At 36.8% G+C, this 26,987-nt stretch overlaps 2 protein-coding genes across 4 annotated transcripts; one reads left to right on the top strand and one right to left on the bottom strand.

The window, feature by feature from the left end:
• Positions 1-15,118: 15,118 nt before the first annotated feature.
• Positions 15,119-16,960, bottom strand: LOC137939397 (expansin-like A1). 3 transcript variants are annotated; one of them, XM_068784666.1, is made up of 6 exons: positions 16,478-16,960; positions 16,278-16,330; positions 16,072-16,181; positions 15,808-15,891; positions 15,585-15,717; positions 15,119-15,488 (listed from the first exon to the last, which is right to left on the bottom strand). In XM_068784666.1, exons 1-6 carry the CDS (start codon positions 16,524-16,526, stop codon positions 15,249-15,251), a joined length of 669 nt encoding a protein of 222 aa, XP_068640767.1. In that variant the 5' UTR covers positions 16,527-16,960; the 3' UTR covers positions 15,119-15,248. The 3 variants fall into 3 exon arrangements, with proteins under 3 accessions (XP_068640767.1, XP_068640768.1, XP_068640766.1); XM_068784667.1 differs by having other exon boundaries at positions 15,808-15,885; XM_068784665.1 differs by having other exon boundaries at positions 15,808-15,986; positions 16,278-16,960.
• An 8,995-nt stretch (positions 16,961-25,955) lies between these two features.
• LOC137938246 (heat shock 70 kDa protein 17-like) lies at positions 25,956-26,636 on the top strand. The gene is made up of 2 exons (XM_068783238.1): positions 25,956-26,202; positions 26,290-26,636. Exons 1-2 carry the CDS (start codon positions 25,956-25,958, stop codon positions 26,634-26,636), a joined length of 594 nt encoding a protein of 197 aa, XP_068639339.1.
• Positions 26,637-26,987: the final 351 nt, after the last annotated feature.

Here is a 26,987-nt window from a genome sequence, read left to right as displayed (position 1 = left end):
TCAAGAGGGTTAGACCCCTTGCTTGCTGTTGACGCTGAGAAGGAGGGAAGACCCTCTCTTTGGGCTCGAAAAAGGGGTAGGAAGCTCCTCTTCTAGCTATGGATGATGATGAAGGAATATGGGCGAAGATGGATGGTAATGGAGGATGAAGGATACATTGGGTTTTTGGAGTAAACCCCAAACTCGAGATCAAAAGGTGATCTCAGCCTGTTTACACTAGGTTACTCTAAAACCTCAAGCTTGTCTTCTTTCATTCATTCTCTCCTTTAAATAGATTATGTCATGGAGTTTTAGGGTTAGGGTTACAATAATTTCCATAATGCCTCTAAGACCCTACCTATTAAAATAATTAGAAATAACACCTACTTAAAACAATATAAGAAATAAATCCTACTCAAAGTAATATCATAAATAAATCCTACTAAGTGAGTTGTTGTTGCCTCCTTCGTTTTGTGACTCGGTGTGCTATTGAGTCCACAACTCCTTGTCTCCTGTTGAAATTGCAAATTATTAGCGGCAAGAGATTTAACAATATCTTCTCAAGACATACTAGAATTGGAAGTTTGGCCTAGTTGTTGTCTAGGGGGATATGGCTGCCTATATTGCTGGTAACTTGGGTGATTTTGAGTCGTTGGCTGATTAACTTGTGGATTCCCATAGCTAAGGTGGGGATGATCCCTCCATCCCATGTTATACGTGTTCAAATAGGGATCATACTTCCTTTGCGGCTGTCCAGGAAAACCACCTACCACATTCACTTGCTCAGTGGGCTCTTTTTGAAGAGTTGGACACATATCGGTTGGATGCCCTACTACTGAACAAATCCCACAAGCCTTCACTGTTTGCGTATTACCTACAGCCAATTGATGAACAAGAGAAGTTAGACTCGCAATTTGTTGTTCAAGGGAGGAAATATTGTCCTCATTAATATTCTTAGATGGAAGGTGAAGCCTAGTGCCAAATTGTTGAGAATTGGCTGCCATATTTGCAATCAAGTTTCTCGCGGCCTCAGGAGTTTTATCCACCAAAGCTCCTCCACTAGCAGCATAAATCATGCTCCTTTCAGTGGTAGAAGGCCCTCATAGAAATACTGGATAAGATGTTGCTCACTAATCTGATGATGGGGACAACTTGCACATAATTTCTTGAAACGTTCCTCATATTCGTGTAGGGACTCTCTGTTATGCTGCCTTACGCCATAAATTTCTTTCTGAATGTTGGCTGCCCTTGAAGCTAGAACATATTTCTCCAAAAAAAATCTCTTCATCTCATTCCATGTGGTAATACTCCCAAAGGGTAGATAATAGAGCCAATCCTTAGCTGAATCCTTCAAAGAAAATGGAAAGGCTCGTAATTTAATTTGCTCTTCTGTCACTCCCGTGGGTTTCATACTCGTGCATACCACATGAAACTCCTTTAGATGCTTGTGAGGATCTTCATCTGCAAGACCATGAAAAGTGGTCAAGAGATGTATTAGTCCAGATTTTAATTCAAATGTAGTAGTAGCATCTAAAGTAGGGAATGTTATGCATAAGGGTTGTTGATTCAAATCATGGGTTGCAAGTTCTTTCAAAGTTCAATTTCCAGCCTTGACTTCCTCCTCCTCTAAATCAGGTTCACTATCAAATGGTGAATCATGAGCTAGATCGTTCTCTTCAGAATTCCTCTGAGCTTCTCTCCTTAACCTACGCAAAGTTCTCTCTATTTCTAGATCGTATTGTAGATCACCTTGATTAGAAGATCGAGATACAATCATAAACAATGAAGGGAACTCTAAAAAAACATGAAAAACAAATCAGGAAAAATCTAGAATAACGAAAACAAATAAAAATTCTAAAAATCCTAGAAAATAGTGGAATTTGGCTTCAGAGTCAGAATTCTGCCAAAACTGTAACAAGGAAAAACTAACGATTTTTTTTTCAAAAATTTCTAGAACGAAATAATGATCACAAAAAGCACAAAAATCAACTAGAATCACTCCCCGACAACGATGCCAAAATTTGTTGTGATTAGTACGAGGAAGGATCGATCCCAAGAAGAGTGATTAGCCTACTTTCATGGTCCGTGGACAAGGATGGGGGGGTTTGAGTATAATGAAAACACTTTTTTAAAAATAACTTAGAAACAATTCAAATTAAAAGAATCGAAATCAATCAAAAGAACAGACCTTTGTCTAAGTCAACATCCACCATTGAAATTTGCAATTGATCATCGATGCAAGCATATATCAATTCGCACTTGAATTTTCACCGTTGGAACTATTTTCCTACCTCTCATTTCGTAGTTAATTAGAAAACAAGCAATCCAATTAAACCTAACTATTAAACAACCCAAGACAAGCGCTAAAGGTTTAATCTAGTAGCAGCCTTAAGAATTAGAGAGATCGATGAAGCTAAACAACACAAGCATAAGTGACTGCATTTAATTTAGTCCAACATTCTTCCCAAGATCTAATAATTTATGACGTAGCAAATCATCAAATCTGGATTGCTTCACAGGTTAAAGAGATCAAACAATTACGGATTTGACATCTAACCTATTAGTAGATTGCAACGAGTAATAAACTAGTAGGCCTCCTAGGGATTAAACAAGACAATCATGAAAAACAATTTCAGAAGAACATCAGATACTCAAAACATAAATTGAATGATAAAAATAAATCAGATCTCTCAGTTGTATTGATACCAAGGCTTTAGTTTCCTTTGACCAAGTCTGAAAGTTTAGCCACGCAGGGCCATGAAGAAATCTGAAGAAAAAAACAAGATAAAAGAGAGGAAAAGCTGAAGAAGAGAAAATAAGGTCTGGGGTGCCGAACTCCTTTTGTTCCTATTAATTCTCCCCTTTTTCCCCATTTAGGGTTTTTCTTTTTGTGCATTCGGTTTGGGTCACAGTGCACGTGTCGCGACTTCAAGCCCGGTTTTGACCCGGTTACAGCCCGTATTGCTCAAAACTCAAAACATTAAAGTTGTAGAACATTTTATTGGAATTCCATATCATCTTTAATCATCTCCATCAGAGATCAGATGAGAGAGTTATTCTCAGACTACACATTAATGTTGAAATTGTTCAAAATTGCCCAATTAACTTTGTTTTGCACTTAACGCTTCCATTCGTATCCTAAATCAAAATATAAAAATAATGAGTATATTTAGGCACCAAATAATTATAAAAGCCTAAGTATTAAGAGATAAAAATATGGCATTTTGCATTCTCATCAGTGATGGTGCTGGTGCAATCCTCTTTATGCGAAACTCAGTTGCAAAGCCGAAGGCCGTACCAATTCTTGGTGTATTCAGGAATTTTACTGCTATTGGTGTGGACCATTCTGTAATGTGCAAAGATCCACCTGTTGCAATTTCTGCTGTTGTGAAGGCATTGCATGAGGAAGTAGTTCTTGCATTCGATGTCATGGTACTTTACCATATTGGGGTGTGCTACAGCAAGTGATGCTGGCAGTGTTAGCACAAAATATTTTTTTTTTGCTTCTTGGGTGGAATGCTCCACTTTTGTCGTCCGGAGGGCTGACACAGTTACCGCGAATGCTACTTGGGATTAGGTGGAAATGTCGGCATGGGCAAGCAGACCCTACCTTTCTCCTAGGGAGTGTAATGTTATGCACACAATAACATTATTAAGAGTCCAATTACTTATTTTTATTTAATTTACTTTATTTTATTTCAAGGCCACAAGGGCATTTTTGTAATTTTTTATCTATAAGGGTATTTTTGTAATATTTTATCAACCCTATTTAAGGGGTAAGATTAATGAGAAAAGACATGCATTGATTTAGCATAAACAAGGGTTTTGAGTTCTCCTCAACGAGCTCAGGGATGTGCGTTCTCCTCAAAGAACCTAGGGTTTTAAAGCTTCCCTTTGGCTTGATTTTCCGTCTTTCTCTTCTTCCTCCCTACAAATCCATGTGTCAGATCCGGGACCATAACAAAGGATAACATGTGGCTAGTAAAAGTATGATACTTTCATTGTATAGAATAAGTCGTGAGCTACCTTGAGAAGATGATGGTTCTTCCATTCTACTACACCATTCTGTTAAGGGGTGTAGACACAAGATGTTTGATGGATAATGCCATTTTATTGATAAAAGAAGTCAAGGTCACTAGAGATATATTCTTTGACACTATTAGACCAAAGTAGTTTTATTTTTTGACCGAATTGAGTGACTACCATAACATGAAAGGATTTAAAGATTGATGATATTTCATGTAGCTCTTTAAAAAGAAATAGCCATGTGGTACGAGTGAAATCATCAATGAAGGCTATGTGCTTAACTTAGGAAGTGTTTGAGACGATCAAGGGTCCCCATACATCTATGTGAATCAACGAAAAGGAAGCAAGACCTTTAAGTTCAGGCAGAGGAGAGTATGTGGTCCTCTGGTGTTTGCTCAATTGACACACTTCACAATTTAAACTTGACATATTTTTAAAGAAGGAAACAAAAGATGAAGAGATTGGGTGAATGGATGTCCTAATCGATTATGCCACAGACTTGCCTCAGTGTGCTTGGTTAAGACGACATTGATTTGAGGCAAGTCCAAGTAGTAAAACCCTCATTGTTCAAGGCCTACACCAATCACCTGCTTCATTATAAGATTTTGAAACACACAAAAAGTGGGTGAGAGGAGAGAAGAGAAAAGAGGAGGAAGTATAGGGTTATGAATTTAGTCCAAACCCTCCCCCTTAAGCTCTATTTATAGATGCTAAAAGTACCAATATTACAATTATACCCTTCACCCTAGAAAGAGAGAAGAATAGACAAAAAATTAAAAAACTAATTACATGAATGACACAAGAGACAAAAAACATAAACTAATTACATCAATGACACCCCAAATTATTCATATTTTCCAACAAACAAAAAGCAAAATTTTATAGCTCGATCTAGTGCTGAAGCAGAGTATAGAACAATGGCTCTAATTGTCAGTTAATTGATGTGAGTAAGGTCTATGACACAAAAGTTGGGATTTGATCGGAATGAACCTATGACTATGTAACGTGACAACCAAGCAACAATATTTATTATCAGTGATCTAGTGTTTCATGAGAGGATAAAACACATTGAAGTGGATTATCACTTTATTTGGGATATTGTGATGAAGAAGGAAGTCGTCACTCTCTATATTCAGTTTGGAGATCAACTTGGATATGTATTCACTAAGGCTTTGGAAAAATGTGAATTTGTTTTAATATTTTGCAAGAAGTAGGGCTTTATAAACATATATGCTCCAACTTAAGGGGAAGTATATGAAAAACTGTTGAACAAGTATTTCAGTTATTTTATATCTACAGATGTTAGGGTATTTTACGTCTCTGTAAATGTTAGGGTATTTTATGTATCTGCAAATGTTAATGATTTCCATACCATCTTATCCTTCATCTTTTATTATGTCTCTAGACTTAATTTTATATAATTTAATTATGTAAAATGGGAGATATAAAGGTTTAAATGATTTAAGTATGAAATATTTTATAATTTTTCCTAATCTCACTTAATAAATAGAAAGGAGGTGAGCTCGACCCCTAAAGAGACTTCTTTTAAAGAGTCTCTTCCTGCTTTCTCTTCTTCTTTCATTTTCTACTTCAAAATTCTTTTCTTTTCTCCTCTTATTTTACATTTTGACATCTTGTTGGCTTCCTTGTTCTTGCCAGCCAACGAAGTCATTGTCATGATGCTATTTTAAGTAAAACTTTTTGCCCAACGATCTACTGATCCACCTGTAAAGGAATTAAACTCCCTAATTCAAAACTAACGAAAACAATAATAATAATCCCAAAAGAAAGGAAAAGCAAGCATGAGAATACTGGTTCGATTCCGGCATGATTCAGTTCGAAAGCTCGCGAGCTGGCTCTTTAACTTAACGAGACCCAATAGCCAAGAGCAGGGATCGGGATGTGTTCGAGTTTCGACTCATAGAGTCAAAACTCATCACCGATTCACCCCATCCAGGTAAACCCGTTTTGGCTTCCTCTACCTAGGCTTTTATAAGACTTCCTGTCATGTCATTCTCCTATTTTTACCGATGTGGGACTATTAAACTTCTAGTGAATAGAGGAATGAATAAAGAAAAGAAAAATGAAGGGAATAAAGAAAAAATAAGGGAAGAAAAAAATTAAAAAAATGGAGGAGAAGAGTGAAGGAAACAAAATTAAAAAAAATATATTTAAAATTTTAAATGAATTAAAATTTGAATTAATGTAAAAACGAGGAAAAAATATAAACTATTTTATAAAAATATAAATTTAAAATAAGGAAAAAAAATGAAAAAAAGGAAAATGAAAAAATGGAGGAGAAAGAATGAAGGAAAAAATAAAATAAAAAATATTTCATAAAAATTTAAAATGAATTAAAATTATAATTAATGTGAAAAATGAGGAAATAAATATAAAGTATTTTATAAAAATATATAAAAAATGAAAAATGGAAAATAAAAAAATGGAGGAGAAGAGTGAAGGAAAAAATAATATATATATATATAAATTTTAAAGGAATTAAAATTTTAATTAAGGTGAAAAATGAGGAAATAAATATAAACTATTTTATTAAAATATAAAGAAAAAATAATGGAAGAAAAAAAGGAAAAAAGGAAAAATAAAAAAAATGCGGAGAAGAGTGAAGGAAAAAAATAAAAAATAAAAAAATAAATTTAAAAATTTTAAATTAATTAAAATTATAATTAATGTGAAAAATGCGAAAATTAATATAAATTATTTTATAAAAATAAAAATAAAAATAAAAATAACGAAATAAAAAAAGGAAAATGAAAAAAAGGAGGAGAATGAAAAAGGAAAACAAATAAAAATGAAAATAAAATAAATAAGAGTTGAAAGAAAAGGAAAAAGGAAACAAATACAAGGAAGAGGAGAAGAGTGATGGAAAAAATTAAAAAAAAAATTTAAAATTTAAAAATGAATTAAAATTAAAATTAAAGTGATAATGGGGTAAATAAATGTAAACTATTTTATAAAAATATAAATAAAAAAGGGAAGAAAAACAAAAAAAATGGGAGAACAAAGAAAAAAAGAAAATTAAAAAAATGGAGGAGAGGGACAAAGGAAAAGAAAAATAAATAAGAGTTGAAGGACAAAAGGAAAGGGAAACAAATAGCAAGCAGAGGAGAAGAGTGAAGGAAAAAAATTAAAATACATATTTAAGAATTTAAAATGAATTTAAAATATAATTAAAGTGAAAATTGAGGAAAATAAATATAACTATTTTATAAAAAAATGGTTTTATTCATGAGAAATATTTTGTTAATATTTTCTTGTACAATTGAGCCATGTAATTAAATCATTGTACTTAAATCTTGTTCTCAGTTTGAAAGTTTCTCTTGTTCATAACTTAGAGTGTATATCAAGTCTTTGTGACTTGTGAGGGCCGAAAGATTGAAACCAGATGAAAGTAGGGAGCGGTAGGTATGGGAGATGAACTTGATCCTATTAATTAAGTCTTAGTTATTAATATGGATTGTTCAGTAAATAAGACTCATCTAGAATACCCTTTCAATTTAATTGATCCATCACAAAGATAAGTTTCATGACATACAAAATAATTTGTTATGGTCCCGGACCATTGATCTTGTGACTCGGTGAAGGGAGAGGTCGTTTAGGGGATCAGAAGCTAAACCAAGACCTCCTAATTTACCTGGGTGACCTATGATGGCGAGAAGGCTATGGAAAATGGAATTGAAAGAGAATGAGAAGATCTGGATGACTCGTCCCGATATCGAGTCCACAACATAATTTGTAGTATTGGTAATAAAAAATTATTAAAAAATGAAGCCATATTAGTGGTTTTTTCAAGAAATTTTGAAAAGATATTTTTAGTAGAAATACGTTTCTAGGGACTATTAGTGCCTCATGTTTTTTGGAAAAAAATTTCTAATTGGAAATTCTTATTAAAAAATTATATAATTTTCTATGTAAGATTTTCCTACCAAGATGGGATAGAAAATCGTATAGAAATTTTTTGAATAAATATTTGATAGTTGAAGCTGTAATACTTTTAGCATGAGGCAATTTTCATAGCAATTTTGTGTTTGACATTTTATTTGATTAAAATTTTATAGATAACTATAGTAATATATTAGATTGATTATTAATTTTTATTCATTTCCCTAGAAGAGGAAATAAGAAATCCATTTAACTTTCCTAAGAAAATTTTAAATTTTTATTTTTATTTTCTAGTAAGTCACTAATAGTAATAGGGTTTAATTTAAAGGTGTTTTTTGGAAGTATGTATCCTAGGAAAAATATTTCTAGTTTTTCCTACAATATAAATTTTCAACTAGGGTCACTAAGGAGGCCATAGTAAATTTATGGCCAGATTCAAAAATTACAAAATAAGCTAGACAATATTTGGGGTAAAAGAGATTAATATTGGTGCATTCTAATCCATTATCGAGATTCAATCCCAAACTTCCCCTATCATTCTTTTTTTTTTAAATGTATGCATAATTTTATATATAATTTATTTGACATATATTTTATGTAGAGTATTAAATGTAAGCTCGAACTCGATTAAAATTATTAGGCTCGAGCTCAATTAAAATTTTAGGCTCAAGGCTAGGGTTGGCTCGAGCTCAAGTTCGAAATATTTAAATAAAGCTCGGCTCAAACATAGGAAAGCTCGGGCTTAGCTTGATTCGAAGCCACCATTATGCCCAATTTTATGTAGAGGTCATGCCCAATTTTATGTAGAGGTCATGCCTAATTTTATGTAAAATATATGCATAATTTTATATATAATTTGTTTTATATGTATTTTTTGAAAAGTTTTAAATATATGTTGAAGCACGAACTCGGGACATGTATTTTTTGAAAAATTTTAAATGAATGTTGAAGCTCGAGCTCGACTCGAACTCGGTTAAAATTATTGGGCTCGAGCTCGAGTTCAAAATATTTAAATCAAGCTTGACCTGAACATAGACAGGTTCGGGCTCGGCTCGACTTAGCTCGATGCTAGCCCTAGCTGTAATGAACTATAAAGATAAAATGGTTTACAAAGAAATCACACTCGCTTTGTCTTTCTCTAACCTCTCTCGGGGCCACAAAAGATGATTCTCCATGATGATCAAACCTTAATAGTGGTGCCCCAAATATAAAGAGAAAACTAGGGCAATCGCGATACAAAAATAAAATTCTCAAACTACCCTTAACGAAACACCAGTTAATATATCGTAGACTTAGTGAGAGCTCCACCCCTCGGCCCTAGGAGGGGGCGACTCCCCGCCCCCCTTCCAACCTTCGCGGTAACCCCTTCCAACCCCCACGGTAACCTTACCGCGAAGGTCGATCCACGTACCAATTCAACATAAGGTGTTAATTAGATTCCATAACAACATTTATTGCTATCGTCATAGCAGACCAAACCGACCGTAATTTATTCTTCTTCCTTAAGAAAGGAGCAAAACCAACTCAATTTCATCTAAAAATTTTGTCTACCTAGTTCTATGTTATGGTCCCGGATCTGACACAGGGATTCGTAGAAAAGAAAGATGAAGATCAAGCCAAAGGGAAGCTTGAAAACCCTAGAACTCGTCAAGGAGAGCTCCACTCCCGTTTAACCTAAAAATAAATGTTTGTCTTTCTCATTACTCTTACCCCTTAAATAGGGTTGACCCTTACAAGGTTTAAGATAAAATATTACAAAAATACCCCTATAAATGAAATATTCCAAAAATACCCCATTGGCTTAAAACTGAAATAAAATAACATAAATTAAAGAAAAACTATTAAAATAATAATGTTATTGCGTGCATAACATTACACCCCCCCCTAGAAGAAAGAGCTTGTCCTCAAGCTCGAAAGTAGGGTATGTATGTCGACGTCTCCACCTATTCCCAAATAGCATCAGTGGTAGCAATGTCCGCCCTCTGGAAACCCAAAACAATAGCATTCCCCCTCGTAATAATTTTTTTTCACAGTCGAATGTAGGGATCCGTGTTGAATGTCGCTACATCTCTCCAAGCAACATCTCAACCCTCCCGCAGTCCTGGACTGGAGTGAAACGGCCCCTCACGGCGGCCCCCCATTGGCAAGGTTGCACTGCCTACACTTTGCCGGCATGGTAGCAACAACATCATGACCAACCCCCTGGGATTGAGAAGACTCAGCAGCACTAACCCCCTCCGTTTGCTACACCTTGAAACACTCAGAGGCCTGTAACCATCACGGACAATAGGATCATGCTACATATCCTTGTGAAATCCACACACAACCGCAATAGTACTGGTTAAGGCTCTGACTAATTCTATGTAAATAACTCCAATTCCCGGGACATGAGCAACTCCAAGGCCTTGACCTAGATTAGGTGCAACTGGTACTGAAAATAGTTGGCCTGAAATCATTTGCATCTATTTTCCACTTCCTATATTGTTTATCCCATAATAGAGAGCAACAACATAAGCCTCACAAGCATATTCATGCAAGTAAGCCATCAATAGCTGTGCACAAATTTCAGTGAGAATCCTGGCTTCTGTAAAGGGGTGTGATTTAAGCCTGCAAGAATTTCCCTTGATGTAATGCACCCAGATTGGCGGTAGCTGTGAGTAAACCCATTACAGTAAATTGATCCAGAATTGCTGGTATGTGCATCACTGGTTTGTAGGCAACAGTAAAAACCATGGATGATATGCTGGGCCAGCAACCAGTCCAGCCAGTGTAATCCTCCATTACTTGGTAGCTGCTACAGTGCACCCACCATTGCCAAGCAGGTCTACCACACCAGCTACATGATGTTCCTCCCCCTTGAGTCCATAGTTGTCAAACGCAAGCCCGATTGTAATTGTGCTAAGCATTCCAAAAACTGCCACAGAAAGTCCAGATATGGCAGGAAGACTGAAATCCCATAGATGGCTACTGCACTAGCAAAAATTGGAATTATGACAAACTTGTAGTCCAGTGTGAGGCCACCTAGGACATTTTTTGTTGGCTGTTGTTGCACCTACAGTTCTGAATTTTGAATAGCGTGACGAATTTCAAGCAACAACATTGAATGGAATGTCACAAGCATCACAAGCAACTGCACCTCAGACCAATTTTGTGAAGTAGGAGCTATCACAGCCCCAACATGGGTAGCCGTAGCTACAAGTGCAGCTACCATTTGTCTCATGCCTTGATCATGCTTGGATAAAGAACTATCTGTTACCCCATCCCAATCTTGGATTGTTGATAAAGCCCCGCTCTGCAACTTCTCCTTTCGTAGTTCTTCCACCCTCCATTCCAATGTCTGGATTGAGGTTGCATTGCCAACAATAAGTGGCTCTAGGATAGGGCCCCATGGATCAGCAAAAACTCTCCACTGGGTAAAAAATTTAGTGCTGAGTATGTTCACACAAGCAACATTGTAGTTGGCCAAGCCAACAGTGGCACAGAGCAGAGTCAAGTGATTTGTTTCCAGTGTAATATAAATAGGAGCCTCCAAAACAAAAATTGCCATATGCAGGCCCATACTGGTAGCCAATCATCCTGTCATTTGCCAGATCTCCTCCTAAAGCAACACTAATGCCATCCCTTTTGCCTATCTCTCTTCTGATCATATACACATCCAACAGAGCCTGTGGAGCGTGCTGGCCTGGACCATCCCCAACAGTAATAACAGGAATACTTGCTGTTGATACAACTTTTCTGGCAGCACCACTTTTACCAAATTCAATTTCAGGTTCTGCTGCATGTTTGACATCTTCAACAGAACTAGAATTTATTTCTTCAATCTCAACTGAGTCACTTCTAATAACAGAATCATGTAGCACTAATTCACCTTTCTCAGCATACCCATCCGTAGTTGCAGCACATATAGCATAATCATTCAGCACAAATGCATCCTTATCAGTACTAATGCATACTTCTGCATTCTCAAAGTTAACAAAGCCAAAATATTTGGAATTTCCATCTCCTTCTCTCATTATTACAGACAATGGACCCACAAATTAAGCCCCTCAACCGCTAGAGAAGCATCGGCTGCCTTCTCAAATTTAACCTGCTTATCATGCATAAGCATCACATTAAGCACAAACAGATGTGGGACATGCACAACATTAACATTCTATGTGTGATTTGCCACAATTGCTTCACCAGGAAAACCACAACGGATGGAACCCAAAAAATTAATCCCCACCTTTTCAATTTGACAACGAACAAACCCACAGGTAATGTGTGCGTCAACAAAACAACAAAGCCACCAGAAAAAAAATTTCAAACGTCCCCAAAAAATTATTTTTATGGATCTCGACATCCTCCGAAAAATTTCATCTCGAAATGCTTACACCCAAGCCAAAATTCCACCACTTGGGCACTGTTTCTCTGCTTCACGAAACAGAGAACCTTCATCCCCAATTTTTGAACAGCGTTCCTACTGCTCAGCCCCTTTTAGCCACATCAACGCCATGAAAGACTCATTTTGACCTAAAATTCGAGGGTGTTTTCGAAGCTTACCCCCGATTTTGTTGAAGATAGTTCCCCAGTGGGCTGCCGAGAACGAGATTGTGAGTGAGAGTGAGAATTCGAAAACCAAAGACCCACGGATTTGTTGCCGCTGACGCCTCCTCTTTTTCCGGTGGTGAATAGTAGCAAATCGTGGTCAAAATTTAGAACCTTTTTTTCTCAACGACGAACAAGTCTTTTGGTTTTTCTACCGCAGAGTCGGTCATTGGATTTGAGGTTGCCAAATCTTCCAGTTCCATTTTTTGCATCGCCTGTGGAAGATGTGTGGCCTCCCGTGAGAAAGGTGTTGTGGAATACCCCTCCGATTTCCAAACATCAGTGTCCCCGTTGTCGGATTTCGAAAGTTCGGCAGATGTGTGGCCTCCCGTGAGAAAGGTGTTGTGGAATACCCCTCCGATTTCCAAACATCAGTGTCCCCGTTGTCGGATTTCGAAAGTTCGGGGAGCTTTTCCGAGACAAAGAGTTCTCGTATTTCATACATCTTCTGTTCGGGGAGGCGTATGGTGTCCAATGAGAAAGGATTCGATGCCGAACCCCATTCCAAATTTTTCGACAAAGGAATTGTTGAGTCCCCAATTTCGGATTTTGCCGCCGCTAGAGAGACAGAGGGCTCTCTGATTTATTACGTTTCCTACCCGACCGAGAGAGCATCTCCAGTGAAAATTTTATCTATTGCAGCAATGAGTTGAGGATTTCCATCCGAGAGAGCGTCTGTTGCCTCTCGTTCTGTGAATTTTTCGTACTCGGAGAATTTAGGTCATATGACCTTCTTTTCTACGGCAGCAAGTTTTTCCCTTGCAGGATGTTCAATGGAAGATGCACGCCATCTTTCCTCAGATGCTCTATACCATGCAAGTAGGGCTTTCAATTCGTTGTGCATGGCAATACATAATTCTTGGAACGAAGAATCATTCATTGTGTTCTTTCCTGCGGCATCAAGTTTCTCCCTTGCTGCAACGAGTTTCTCCATTGTAGAATGTTCAATGGAAGATGCATGCCATCTTTCGTCAGATGCTCTATACAATGCAAGTAGGGCTTCCAATTCGTTGTGCCATAATTCTTGGAATGAAGAATCATTCATTGTATTCCCGCTCTGATACCAGTTGTTATGGTCTCTGATATGATACAGGGATTTGTAAAAAAGAAAGACGAAGATCAAGCCAAAGGGAAGTTTGAAAACCAAAGAACTCGTCAAGGAGAGCTCCAAGCCTGTTTAACCTAAAAAATAATGCTTGTCTTTCTCATTACTCTTACCCCTTAAATATGGTTGACCCTTACAAAGTTTAAGATAAAATATTACAAAAATACCCCTATAAATAAAATATTCCAAAAATACCCTTGTGGCTTAAAACTGAAATAAAATAAAGTAAATTAAAGAAAAATTATTAAAATAATAATATTATTACGTGCATAACATTGTTCTTAAGAGCCGACGACCACAGTGGTTTAACACATAGCGACGAGGGACCTAGCCTAACCGGGAAACCTTGCATTCCGGGGTTCGCAATCACCCGTGTCCGTTGGGAATCAAACTCAGGATGTAGCGCTAGCTCTGATACCAAATGTTAAGTACCTAACCATACTACCCAAAAGATCGGCTTGTTAGGAGCGGAAGGCATAGGTACTTAACCCAGGACCACAACATCAATGATAAGCACCTAGCCAATACATCCCAAAAGACCGGCCAGTTAGAAGAGGAAGGCATAGGTACTTAACCCAAGACCACAACAATACACCCACCGTCACGAGCCGATGACCACGACGGCCTAACACTGGTGATGTGTTGCGATATCCCACGCTTGTGGAGAGTCGAACTCACGACGTAACGTCCACTCTGATACCAAATGTTGAGCACCTAGCCAATACTACCCAAAAGACCGGCCTGTTAGGAGAGATAGACCTAGGTACTTAACCCCAGGACCATAACATTCTACCTTCCACTCTCTTGTGACCATAACATGTGTCTCTTTGGCTGTAATGATCATATTGTTTATGTACCTTTTGGCCTCATTATCGGAGGCTCGATAGAACAGGGGACCCTCAAATCTCCTTCCTGGTTATTGCTTCCTTGCCTCCACCGTGACCCTGTTCGTTACATCTTTGAACATGAAGCCATGTAACATCACTGGAAAGGAGCAGGGACTCTTTACCCTCAAATCCTCATTGATTCTATAAATATTTGCCGATTCTGTTTTGGAGTCAGTTTGTAACTCATCAGTGGAGAAAGTTGCGCTTTTTTTCAGATCTTGGTGATCTTTTTGTCCTTTAGGAGGATTTATTTTCTTACGGTCCTAGAGGATGAGTTGAATGAATGGCTAGAGGGTGTGTCTATTTACTTTTGTTATGGGACCCTTTTTGTTAGCAAAGGTGGATGGTTATAGTCATTTTGTGCCTTTCTTTTCTCTTTCATTTTCTCTATGATAGAGATAGAGATAAACATAATGATAAATGTAAAGATAATGATAAAGATAAAAATAACTAGTATTTGAATTAAAGATAGACTCAAATTATAGAGTCCTAATCACCTAATATCTCTATGTGTAATTCTATATATAATTTACACCTGATCAATAATAATCACGATATTATTATTCTTCATTCCTATATTCTATACTCTACTCTGTGCTATGTGCTTCTTGCAAGTTCTGGGTTAGCCAATAAACTTTATGGGATTCAGTAAGAGCAATGATTGAACTTTTAAGTGATCGGAGATTATTTCTTGCTTGTGGGGGGTTCCTCGTGATCCATATCTACATGATCATAAAAAGGACTCAAATCTACTTTCGCTCCCACTACCACTCTTTTTCACAAGTAGCGCAACCCTCTTGAGCAATGTCCGTTATTTGAACTCCGGCATCGTATACTTGGCCAGCTTTCCAATCAGATGGAAGGACCTTCTGTGCCCATACCCATTTCCCGTCGTATCCTCCCGTCACCACCAGCCGGAACTGCAAGGGACCAGCAGGAACCCTGTCTGTGTCCCAGACAGCACCATAATTGTGGGACATGAACTGCCACGTTGAAGACCCAACCTGCAAATTTTCAATTACCCCCATGTGAAGAACGGAGTTCCCACTCTAAATAATTTCACCTTCGACTTCAAATGTTTGAGAACAATTAGTTCTTACCTCAGCTACGTCAACTACCACTATGTCAGTTTGGCCACCTTGAAAGAGGAATTTAATTGCCAAGTAGTGTGGTTTTTTGCTTCCTTCTTCCACTCTCACTGATAAGTTTTGGTTCTTGTACTCACAAGGTATCCTGTAATCGATTAAAACGAAAATTATAGATTTTGCTTTAAAATTGGAACTAAATGTTTGGTTTTCGAACATCCCATGATTTCGTTTGTACCTTTTATACTCGACCTCGGCAATTCCAAGCCTATCCATGTCTAGTGCCATATTTTTCCGGGCCATGGCCTGGAAAGCTCTGCTGCTAAGAACAAAATCAGTTTCATTGCTTTTATTGAGGTTTGTCACAATAAACTCAACTCCTTCCTTTCTGCAAAGGTTCTTGTTTTTGCATCTCATCTGCAAAAACAGAAAGGATGCAGATAAAAAAGCAGAGAGAACAAAACTCTGATCCAAAGTTAAATCAAGACCCAGACATGAAAACCTGAAAGCATGCTCCGCAACCGATTCCATCTCTATATAGAGCCGAGCTTGCAGCAGCAACATGTCCATGGGAGAACCCAAGAGCCATGGAACCATATCCACATGCTCCAGCTATATTACCCATCAAGAAACCAAATTCAAGTCAATAACCTCATCAAATTCTAATACGAATAAGAAAACAACCGGCCCGAATCAACAGAAACCAACCTGTGAGTGCCGAAGGAGAAGAGTAGTACGCAGCTTTTCCATGACGCAGGCATCTATCACAGGCAGTGACAGAGGAGATCAAGAAGAGAAAGAGTGAACACAAGAGAAAGCTACCCATTTCTCAATAGCTTGTGTGTGGTAAGAAGATGATACTGATTCAAATATATATAGATAGAGCGGACGAAAGGGAGTAGAATTACAGGTGCTTAAACGACAAAACAGGGACGGTTTAGCTTCCAATGGGGACATGGCAGCCCAGCGGCTGATTGAATTATAGCAATCTGCTATGAGTCACTTGAGTGGGGAAGGAAAGCGATATGCAAGAGCGTGTACGCGGCAGGGAAAAGGCGAAACTGGTAAAACCTCACCGACTGCGGCACGCGGTCAAACAGCTGAGGGGCAAGAGCAAGGGGCTGAGCAGCTTGATGCGTATAAAAGATTAGGTGGGCACAGGCTCTTTTCATTTACATAGGGAGACTCCTGCTTCCATTTTCATGCAAAAGAGCTCTGAAATCACTGAAATGACCTAAGGGAATGTAATGGGAGAGGGAGAAATGAGAAGGAGGTGGTAAATTCTAGACTTTTTTTTTTTCCGGGCTTGACGGTGAAGGAAAAGAGAAAATGATCATCATTTGGGGTGCTCACTGATCACCGATCTGGGATTGAGTGGAGAGAGATAAGAACAAAGTCCCAAGTACTTACTCCCAATACAAGGGGTGACAGCTGGGAAGAACCTATCCTGGATAGTTCGATTTTTCTATAAATTGTGCTTGTTATGAGGAGAAAATGCCCACTTATTCATATAAAATCAACCATCCACTGAGAGCTATCGTCATCATTGTCACGATGAATCATCATTTCTATTGGAGTCATCAAACCCTTTGTCAAATCGGCTGATTCAAATAAGTTCGATTAAACTAAGTACCCTCTTAGAATATAAAAGCTACACAAATTTTTAAAATTAGAAACTTGGCTGCTAAATTTGGGATTTTAAAGTTAAATTTTACAATTGCTTCACACGATTGATTCCTCTTCCCTTACTCAATATAGATTTAAAGGTGTCTTTGTGCCAATAGGAGTTGTAGGAAAAAATATCATAATCAAAATTTTTAGCTAATCAAAATTTTCAGCATTTGTGTCTTTTTTGTGACGATTTTTTTTCTTGATTCTTTTTTTATTCCTCTTACTTTTAAGGAATGTTAAGAAGGATAAGAAAGTGAGTTTTTTTATTGCTCAAATAGGAAACTATAGGAAAAATGAAAAATAAACTAAGAAGCACTTAAGTGGTTCTTGATCATTTACCTCTTACTCTTAGCCTTATTTTAATTATTTATAAAAAAATTATTTATTTATAGTGTAATACAAACACCATAACTATTTTTTTCATTGTTTCTTATAACAAAACAAATACAACAAGGTTAAAGGAAATTTTTTCCAATGAAAATTTTTCCAACGAGAAAATTAGTCGAAGGAAATATGATTTTCCCATTGTTTTGTTTTCCTAAGGTGGCACAAAAACTCCCTAAAAGAGTGAGCAATCGAGTAATTTGTCAATTTGTCCTCTTTCAAGTATTCTTTACCTGGTATCTAATAAATTAAGAGTTTTATGTTCATAATTATCACATAGTTACAAAGTGAGATTGTAGAACTATTGTTGAATCAAATCTTCTACTATGTAATTAGTAATTAATTTTTAATTTTCTATTGGATAACGATTTGTTAAATTGAATTGAAAGATTGATGCCTGTTAATTAATTCAACTTAAAATTTCAATGTGAAGCTTCCAACTAAGGGTCTAGTAAATCTCAAATTCTTCCACTAAATCCATAATCACATGGAGACTTTTGTGAGTAGTATCATTTGAACCCTTAAATGGGTTGAAGTGGTAATCCATATTTGATTTCTTTGTAGGCAGTGATCTCCACAAGGATTCCTGTCACATTTTTTTGCTTAAGGGCATGTTGGTAATACCAAGAAAGAAAAGTGGCAAAAGAAGAAATGAAAAGAAAAAAGAAAGAAAAAGAACACCAAAGACAAGAGAGACAGATAAAAAAAAAAAAAGGAAAAGGCTCAAGAATGCCCTAGAGACAAAAGAAAAATGGCAAGCCAAAGAGAGTGGCAATGCTGCTTGTGAGGAGGCCTGTAACAATAAGCTTTGAATATTAACACCAAACCACTTATGTCATAACCATGAAATATCACAGCAATAAAGCTAAGACATGAATCAACAGATCAAACATGCAAAGGATATACAAAATCGATACTTTGGAAAAATCTGCTACGGATGTCAATAATTGTGCAAAGTATGTTGCTTGTCATTAGGATGTATCTTTTCTCTGTCAACTACCCACGCTGAGAAGGTTATGATTAGACCTCTTCAATGTTGCTCATTGACCCATTTGAGGTGGTGATCTTGACGTGTCCCTTTCCCATCACCAAAACTCAAGTATTATTGCTAAACTTCACTTTTAATCAGATCGATTTATCTAAAGATTCAAACAGCTTATTTAGGGAATTCCTTTTGTTGAGCCTATGTGGCAACTTGTTATAGGCGTCTCTAAGTCCTCTCTCCTCTCTACACGGGCATTGAACTTGTTAATGGGTGTAGCCACTACTAGTTTAAACTCACTTCCAACTCACCTTTGCAGTTTTGTGGGGACTCCAATGTCCCCATAAAAGTTAATAGACAGGCCGTGACATTTCATTCCCAATACTATGCCACACATACACGACAACTCTGCGGTGATTTATGTCCCACTGATGGACTATATAGTCTAGGATAGACATGTTGGCCCCAATTAGGACTATTATATAGAAATAACTAAATGGAGTTCAATATATTGCTTCAATCATTTGGCTAGGTAAGGCAAAGTTTGAGAATGAGATGTGGATCCTTGAAGACCCGCAAGTTGAGGTAGCAATTGCCTTATTCTCTTGTGCTTTTCAAAATAAAATAAAAAAATCACTACAATTCAAGTAAACTTGTTATGGTTAGCCCATAATATTAAATAAAATGGTTATCACCACTCTTGAGGGGGAGGGGGAGGTGCCTCCTATACTCTGGCCCCATTGGTCACCACTCTTGATTAGGGGTGGTTTCCAACCGAGCCGGCTCGCGAGCGGCTCGAGTTCGGCTCGGTTCGATTTATTATCTATCGAGCTCGAGCACCGAAATTGGCTCATTTACCTTAACGAGCCGAACTTGATTGAAGCCAGCTTTGGTTCATCGGCTCGCAAGCCGGCTCGAAGTGAGTCGGATCGGTCGGGATTGGGAGCGGGAGCAGGATCCAGGGGGGGGGGGGGGGATTTTTTCCTCCCCTCGTCACCGCCGAGCCCCTCCCGTCGGCTGTTGTCACTGCCTCTACAGCCATCGCAGCTGTTTGCCCGCCGTCTCTACCGCCGTCGCAGCTGCTCGTTGGCCGCCTCTGTGGCCGTCCGTTCGATTTCTTCCTCCCCTCGCCATCGCCTCTGTTTCCATCGTCGCCGCTTCAGTCACTGCCACTTTTGTCGCCGCCGCCTCCATCGCAGCCGTCATCCCCGACGATAGGTCCTCCCCGGTGCCGTAACCTCCTTCCCTCCGCGACGTCTCGGCGAAAAACCTGAACCAAGTTCAGGGGAGAAATTAGGGGGAAATAATCTCCCCCCTTCCCTGCGCGAATTTGATCTCGCACGTGCCATTTCGCATGTGCGAGATCATAAAGTAAACAAAAAAAGAAAAACTTTTTTCTCTCGAAAAAATTAAAAATAAAATTATAGAAATAAGTTTCTATAAACTATTAGTGTCTCATATTTTTTTAAATATTTTTATAATTGAAATGTTTTATTAAAAATCATATAATTTTCTAAGTAAGATTTTCTTACCAAGATGGGGGTAGAAAACTGTATAGAAAATTTTTTAATAAATATTTAACAGTTGATGCTATAATAATTTTAGCATGAAGCAATTTTCATTGTAATTTTGTGTTTGATATTTTATTTAATTAAAAATTTATCGATAAGTATAATAATATATTAGATTGATTATTAATTCTTATTTATTTCCCTAGAAGAGACAATAAAAGGTCCATTTAACTTTCCTAAGAAAATTTTAAAATATTTCTTGTAATTTTCTAATAAGTCACTAATAGTAATAAGATTTTATTTTATTTTGGGAATATTTATCATAGGAAAAATATTTTTAGTTTTTCCTAGAATATAAATTTTCATCTAGGGGCACTAAGGAGGTCATAATAAATTATGGCCAGATTAAAAAATTATAAAACAAGCTAGACAACGATTGGAGTAAAAAAGATTAATATTGGTGCATTTTAATCCATTATTGAAATTCAATCCTGAACCTCCCCTATCATTATATTTTTTAAAAATATATGCATAATTTTATATATAATTTATTCAAAGCCACCCCTACGTGCTAGATCACAAACAAGGAAAAAAAAATTCTTTGTCCCTTCCTCATGACTCTTAAAGAAAGTGAAAAGATATTTTAGTAGAAATACGTTTCTAGAGATTATTAGTGGTTTTTCAATAAATGTTGAAAAAACATTTTTAGTAGAAATATGAGGACCATTAGTGCCTCATGTTTTTTCAAAATATTTTTCTAATTATAAATTATTTTTAAAAATCATATAATTTTCTAAGTAAGATTTTCTTACCAAGATGGGTTAGAAAACCATATAGAAAATTTTTGAATAAGTATTTGACAGTTGATGATATAATACTTTGAGCATGAGGCAATTTTCATAACAATTTTGTGTTTGACATTTTATGTGATTAAAAATTTATCGATAAGTATAATAATATATTAGATTAATTATTAATTTTTATTTATTTCCCTAGAAAAGGCAATAAGAGGTCCATTTAACTTTCCTAAGAAAAATTTATAATATTTCTTGTAATTTTCTAGTAAGTCTCTAATAGTAATAGGATTTTATTTAAAGGATTTATAGTTTTTATTTGGGTGATTGTAAATTGATAGTGATATTTCATTTCATTTTGTTGTGTTTGATTATTGTATGGAGTTTATTGATAATGTTATGCAGTGTATGGAGTGTTTAGACTATTTTATGGAGTGTATAAACAATTTTATGGAGTGTTTATGGAATGTATAGACAATTTTATGGAGTGTTTATGCAGGTATTATTTATATTGATTATGCCCAATTTTAAGTAGAGGTCATGTCGAATTTTATACAAGTATTATATATATGGATTATGCTCAATTTTAAGTAGAGGTTATGCCCAATCTTATACACGTATTATATATATAGGTTATGCCCAATTTTATGTAGAGGTCATGCCAATTTTATGTAAAATGTATGCATAATTTTATATACATTTTATTCGATATATATTTTTTGAAAAGTTTTAAACGTAGGTTGAGGCTCGAACTTGTTGGGCTCGAGCTCGATAACAATTTTAGGCTCGAGGCAAGAATTGACTCGAAGCTCGACTCGAAATATTTAAATCAAGCTCGGCTCGAACATAAGCAGGTTCGGGCTTGGCTCGATGCCACCCCTACTCTTGAGGGGGAGGGGGAGGTGCCTCCTCAACTCTGGCCCTATTGGTCTCTAGTTCATCCAAATGTTGTGAGGTAATGGCCATCTCCATTTCCTCCATAGGCGGAATAGGATCTATTGTGGCCAACTTGTCATCACTTTACGATGACAAGTCAGACCTTGGGGTGTTGTTCCTCCTTCCTTGATGAAGAGAGGTCCATACTTTCAAAAATAGTATCATGTTAGCAATATAAGATGACCTAGGTTAAAATCTAGCAAATTACTATTCTATGAACATATGTAGTACTATTTTACAAGTACGTTACAATTAAAAATGCCTGATATTAGGATAGAACGAAACCTAGTCTACCACTATACTTTAAGCTATGAATTCTCTCTAAAATAGACTTGTATGACCCTAGGACCAATTTGAATTTTTTTAACTATATATTGTTCATTGACATATATAACATCAACTATGAAACAAATTTACTACTATGTTACAATGTCATAAGGTATGTGTAAAACAAAGTAAGCTCAACCCAAGAACATCTTAACAACAATCAAGAAGAAAGCCAATACTGAACTTTATTTCGATACAAAGCTGATTTCGTCCCACCACACGCTCTTAGAAGAGCTTCAATGGCTTCTGGACTTACAGAAGAAACTAAAATAAAACGAACAAGGAATAAGTATTACTCTGGATGCAATTTGTTGCTGAAGAACACCTCTATTTATAGGTGATTTGCAGCACTGAATCGAGGAAGACAACTGGGAGACATCTACAAAAATAAGAGAAAGGAAGCTTCCTTTCTCTTTCGGCGCCGATGGAGGCCTCTGTTCGCTCCGACGGTCAGTACAAAGTGCACCTCTATTTTTTGCTGCTTCCATTAATTCCCGTTAACACTTGAGTCTTTTAATTTTCCCTTCATACTTGGGTCTCCAATTCGTGACTAAGGGCATACCGTGGACCCCTCCGCCAAGGGGGCCAGCCCCCTTGGATCCCCATCAGGGTCCCGAACCTCGCCTTCATTTTACAGCTTCTTCACAAATAACCATTGCGGTCACAATTTGACCTCATCAGCGTCTAAGCCAGAACCGCTAACTAATTTACTCACTATCGACATTGGCCCTCCTCATAATTGAGGGCCAATGAATACATTACATTAACAGTAACTTGAGAGAGGTGAGCATTGACACACTAACAGTATGTTATGGTTTTATCTATTCCTATATTACTATTGACATATGGACAAAAGTTGAGGAACCCCCATTTTTCAAGGTTTCAAAATTATTTTATTGCATTATAGGTCTATCAGGTTTAAACAATTAGTACTCATGAGTACAAATTCAAATTTAAAAGCTAGACGATTTGAATTTTACTAGTTACTTTCTAATTGTTGATTTTCAGGACTCCATAGATTATGCCATGGAGAAAAATGAGAGAAGGCATATTGGGGAGAAAACAGGAGGAAGAATGTGGTTATGGACTTGTGTCCAAACCCTCCCCCTGAAACTCAATTTATAGACGAATAAAATATAATATTACAATTATGTCCTTCACCCTGGAAGAGTGAAGAAGAGACATGAAACTGAAACTAATTACATTAGTGCCATCCTTATGAGATGACTCTTTATTTACCATCATGCCACCACTCTTGGACATATGAGTCTTCTCCTAGGTTTGTGGGTTTGCGCCCATCTTCACCTCTCTTGGATGTGTGGGCTTGAGCCCATCTTCTAACACACCTCTCTTGTACGTGTAGGTCTTCCTTGATCGTGTGGGCTTAAGCCCATGTTCCAACACTCCCCCTTATGTTGTGGGTAAGAAAACATCATAAACGGCTAGCTTGCTACAAATGGTAGATAGGATCTTCCCATATAAAATGGTAGTCCATTATATCTTCCACCACTCCCCCTCAAGCTAGAGTGAGAGAAAAATTACTCCTAGCCATATTACAAAGCTCCATACTCTAGTCAAAATGATCATAGTCTGGAATAGTCTCCACTCAATTTCAAAGGCAAAAAGTAGCCCAAGTGTTGTGTTGGAATATGGGTCCAGCCCACATGACCAAGTAAAACCTATATATCTAAGAGTGTTGGAATATGGGCCCAATCCTATAAGAAGTAGGACCCACCATGATTACCATGAGTTGTCATCTTTATCACATAAGTTGGAAGATCAAGAAGGACTCACAAAGATAATCACAAGTTGGTTGAAAGATCAAGAAGGACTCACAAAGACATCTTTATCTTATGGTCACGTCCTAAAAGAGTTCTAGTTTGAGTTATGTTTGTCTTTTATTTATATTAAGTTATTTAATTATGCTAGGACTTATCTTTAAGTGTTAGAGTTTGGGTGTAATTGGGACAAAGGTAGTTTTATTGTAATTGGATTCTACTATCTTCCTCTATTATAAATAGAGGTTCATGTACTCTGATTATGATTAGTCAATGAAGTATTTCTCTTTTCCATAAATTCAACATGGTATCATAGCAGGTTTTGTGAGTTGACTTGGTCAATCCACAAAGATAATGGGATCATTTTTTCTAAACCTAAACCCTAAGTCTAGGTTCATAGTTATTTTTTTTCCAGTCCCTCCACCAGTAGTTTTCTTTGCTTTTTTCACCTCTATACTGAGATTTTTATATTTAAAATTATATATTGATGGAAACATATTTGAGTCTAATTTACAAGAAAAAATAAGTTTTTCCAATCGGAATTATCTACAAAGATAAATAGACATTTGAATGAGCAAACGTCAAATTGCAAAAGAGGTTCAAGTAGCAACAAAAAGCTTCAACTTTTGAGGTATTTTATGCTATCAAGAATAGGAATTTATATGGAGAACTGTATATCAAAAGATATATTTTTATGTCTATTTTGTTACCTATTCAACCAATTCTCGATCTAAGTTTTTTGTAAGGAGATATTGATCTTGGAAGAGTCAATGGTCATTCTGAAAAGAAAAAGGGGAAACGGTGCTTAATTCAGCCAAATGACAGAGACTAAAATCTATTAGATTATTTATCTTCCAATAATTATATTTTATGTAGAGAAGTTATACTTGGATGAAATGTATTTTAGTCAAGTTTCAGAAGGAGAAAATTTCATGTCAATCTGATCTATATTTTAAGATATATTCGCATCGGAAGAATCAAAGGTCATGCTGATATTCTATTGCATTGAAAAATCCGAATTGAAGCCCATTATTTTGTGTCACTTTTTGAGTTGATATATCAGGAAAATATCTCACTTATCCCTAGTTTAAGGGCTTATTTATACATCTTTTTTATTTGGATTTATTGCTACATTTATGATATTTGGTTCAAGCTGGGATCACTACCATTACTTCCCAGCTTGAGGGTAGAAGTAGAAGAAGTACAAGAAAGATGTATTTTAATCCATATATTGTGGATAAGTTTTATGTGACCAAAAACTTCAAGAAATGGGGACCACAAATGAAGCTTATGCATCTAAGAAGAAATTTTTATATCGGATTATTTCATGAGTTAGTTTACAAAGTTTATTAAATGTGTTGGAAAATGGTCGTGTTATATTCAGCTGCAGCTATTATGTCTCTTTGGATGAGATATTATTATTGAAGAAGAAGTGGCCTCAGTATCCCTTCTCATACCATCATTTAATACCCTGTCAAAAATACCAAAAATATCAACGGTTGGGATTCCATGATGGAGGAACTTAATACTTAGTAAAAAATATCTAAAATACCAACGGTTGGGATTCTATGACGGAGGAACTTAATACCCCATCAAAAATATAAAATATATCAACAGTTGGATTTGATGATGATGGAGGAACTTAAATATATCAACAATTAGGACACCGTGACGAAGGAACTTAATATCTACCAATGAGAGTCGGTGCCGGGATTGGGACACCATTATGGATGAGCTTATTATTACATCTATGTTATACCACCCTTGAATTGGCCAGTTGGGCCTCATGGAAGAGAGCACCAGTGTGAGGGTAGTAATCAAGTTGAATCGTAGACTAGGGATAATTGATGGTTGTTCTTATGGGATCATAATGAAATTGGATGGTCCAGATCTCTTAAAAGATGAGAACTCGAAACTGCTACTGGTACCAAGAATGAAAAAACTCGCCAGTAAGATGTTTAGGTCTATTAAGCACAACAAAGATTTTGAAGTTTCACTCAGCTATGAGAATGCCAATGAATTACCTCCGGGGGTTCCTTCAGAAAAAAATTGCTCATTATGCTGTTTCTGGACTGTCAGAAGCTAGTGAGAAGTATTCATCCTCCAATTTGTCTTCCCCAATCAAGGCAAATCTGCACTTTTCTCATAGCAGAAGTGGAGTAGTCTCTTTTGATCGTGTAGAGGCTGTTATCGAGATCTCAGAGTGGGTTGATGTTCCAATTAAAAAATTTACTATGGAGAATTCAACCAGTACTACACCAGACATATCACTTGCAGCAAGCCTTGACAATAGTACAATTGTTGACAATGAAAACCTGAGCACGTAATCTGTTGTAGATAGTTCATCTAATCCTATTGAAGAGCCAAGTGGCAATCATGTCATCATGGAGAAAAAGTTGACGAAGCGAACCTTCAGGGTCCCACTAAAAATAGAAGATAAAACTTTGGGTGTCAGAATTTCTCTGTCAAATGAGTCCATTTATGAGGCTAAAAGTAGATTGGTTGCACTGGATAAGAAAGAAGCAGATCGAAGGAGGATTGTAGAACTCAAGAATAACCTGGAAAACTACATTTATGCCACAAGAGAAAATCTAGACACTTCTGAAGAATTTCAAAAGATTTCACCGGAGGAGGATCGTCAAACCTTTTCCCAACAGCTTGATGAGATTCAAGATTGGCTCTAAACTGATGGCGAAGATGCTTCTGCTATTGAGTTTCAGGAATGGCTGGACATGTTAAAAGTGATTGGTGATCCAAAGGAAAATATAGTCATTGGTCATGTTGCTCTCTATGCAGCAACTGGAGGGGAGGAGTATTTTAATGGAACTGCTGCTGAGAGTTGTGTGCGTAACTCAGGGGCTAAAGCTGGGGTTGGAGATCAGGGTTGTTAGTATATGATAGGTGGTACTGTAGTAGTACATGGGAAAACTAGAAGAAACTTGGCTGCAGGGATGAGTGGGGGTGTTGCATATGTTTTTGATATGAACGAGAAGTTTCACCAAAGGTGGAACATTGACTTGGGGGATCTTGACAAA

This window comes from Aristolochia californica, unplaced genomic scaffold (assembly GCF_029961685.1).
Source record: "Aristolochia californica isolate CCGP_79_NKW_82.1479 unplaced genomic scaffold, dmAriCali1.0.hap1 SCAF_8, whole genome shotgun sequence".
Taxonomy (NCBI): domain Eukaryota; kingdom Viridiplantae; phylum Streptophyta; class Magnoliopsida; order Piperales; family Aristolochiaceae; genus Aristolochia; species Aristolochia californica.
This window is presented reverse-complemented; position numbering and strand designations above follow the sequence as displayed.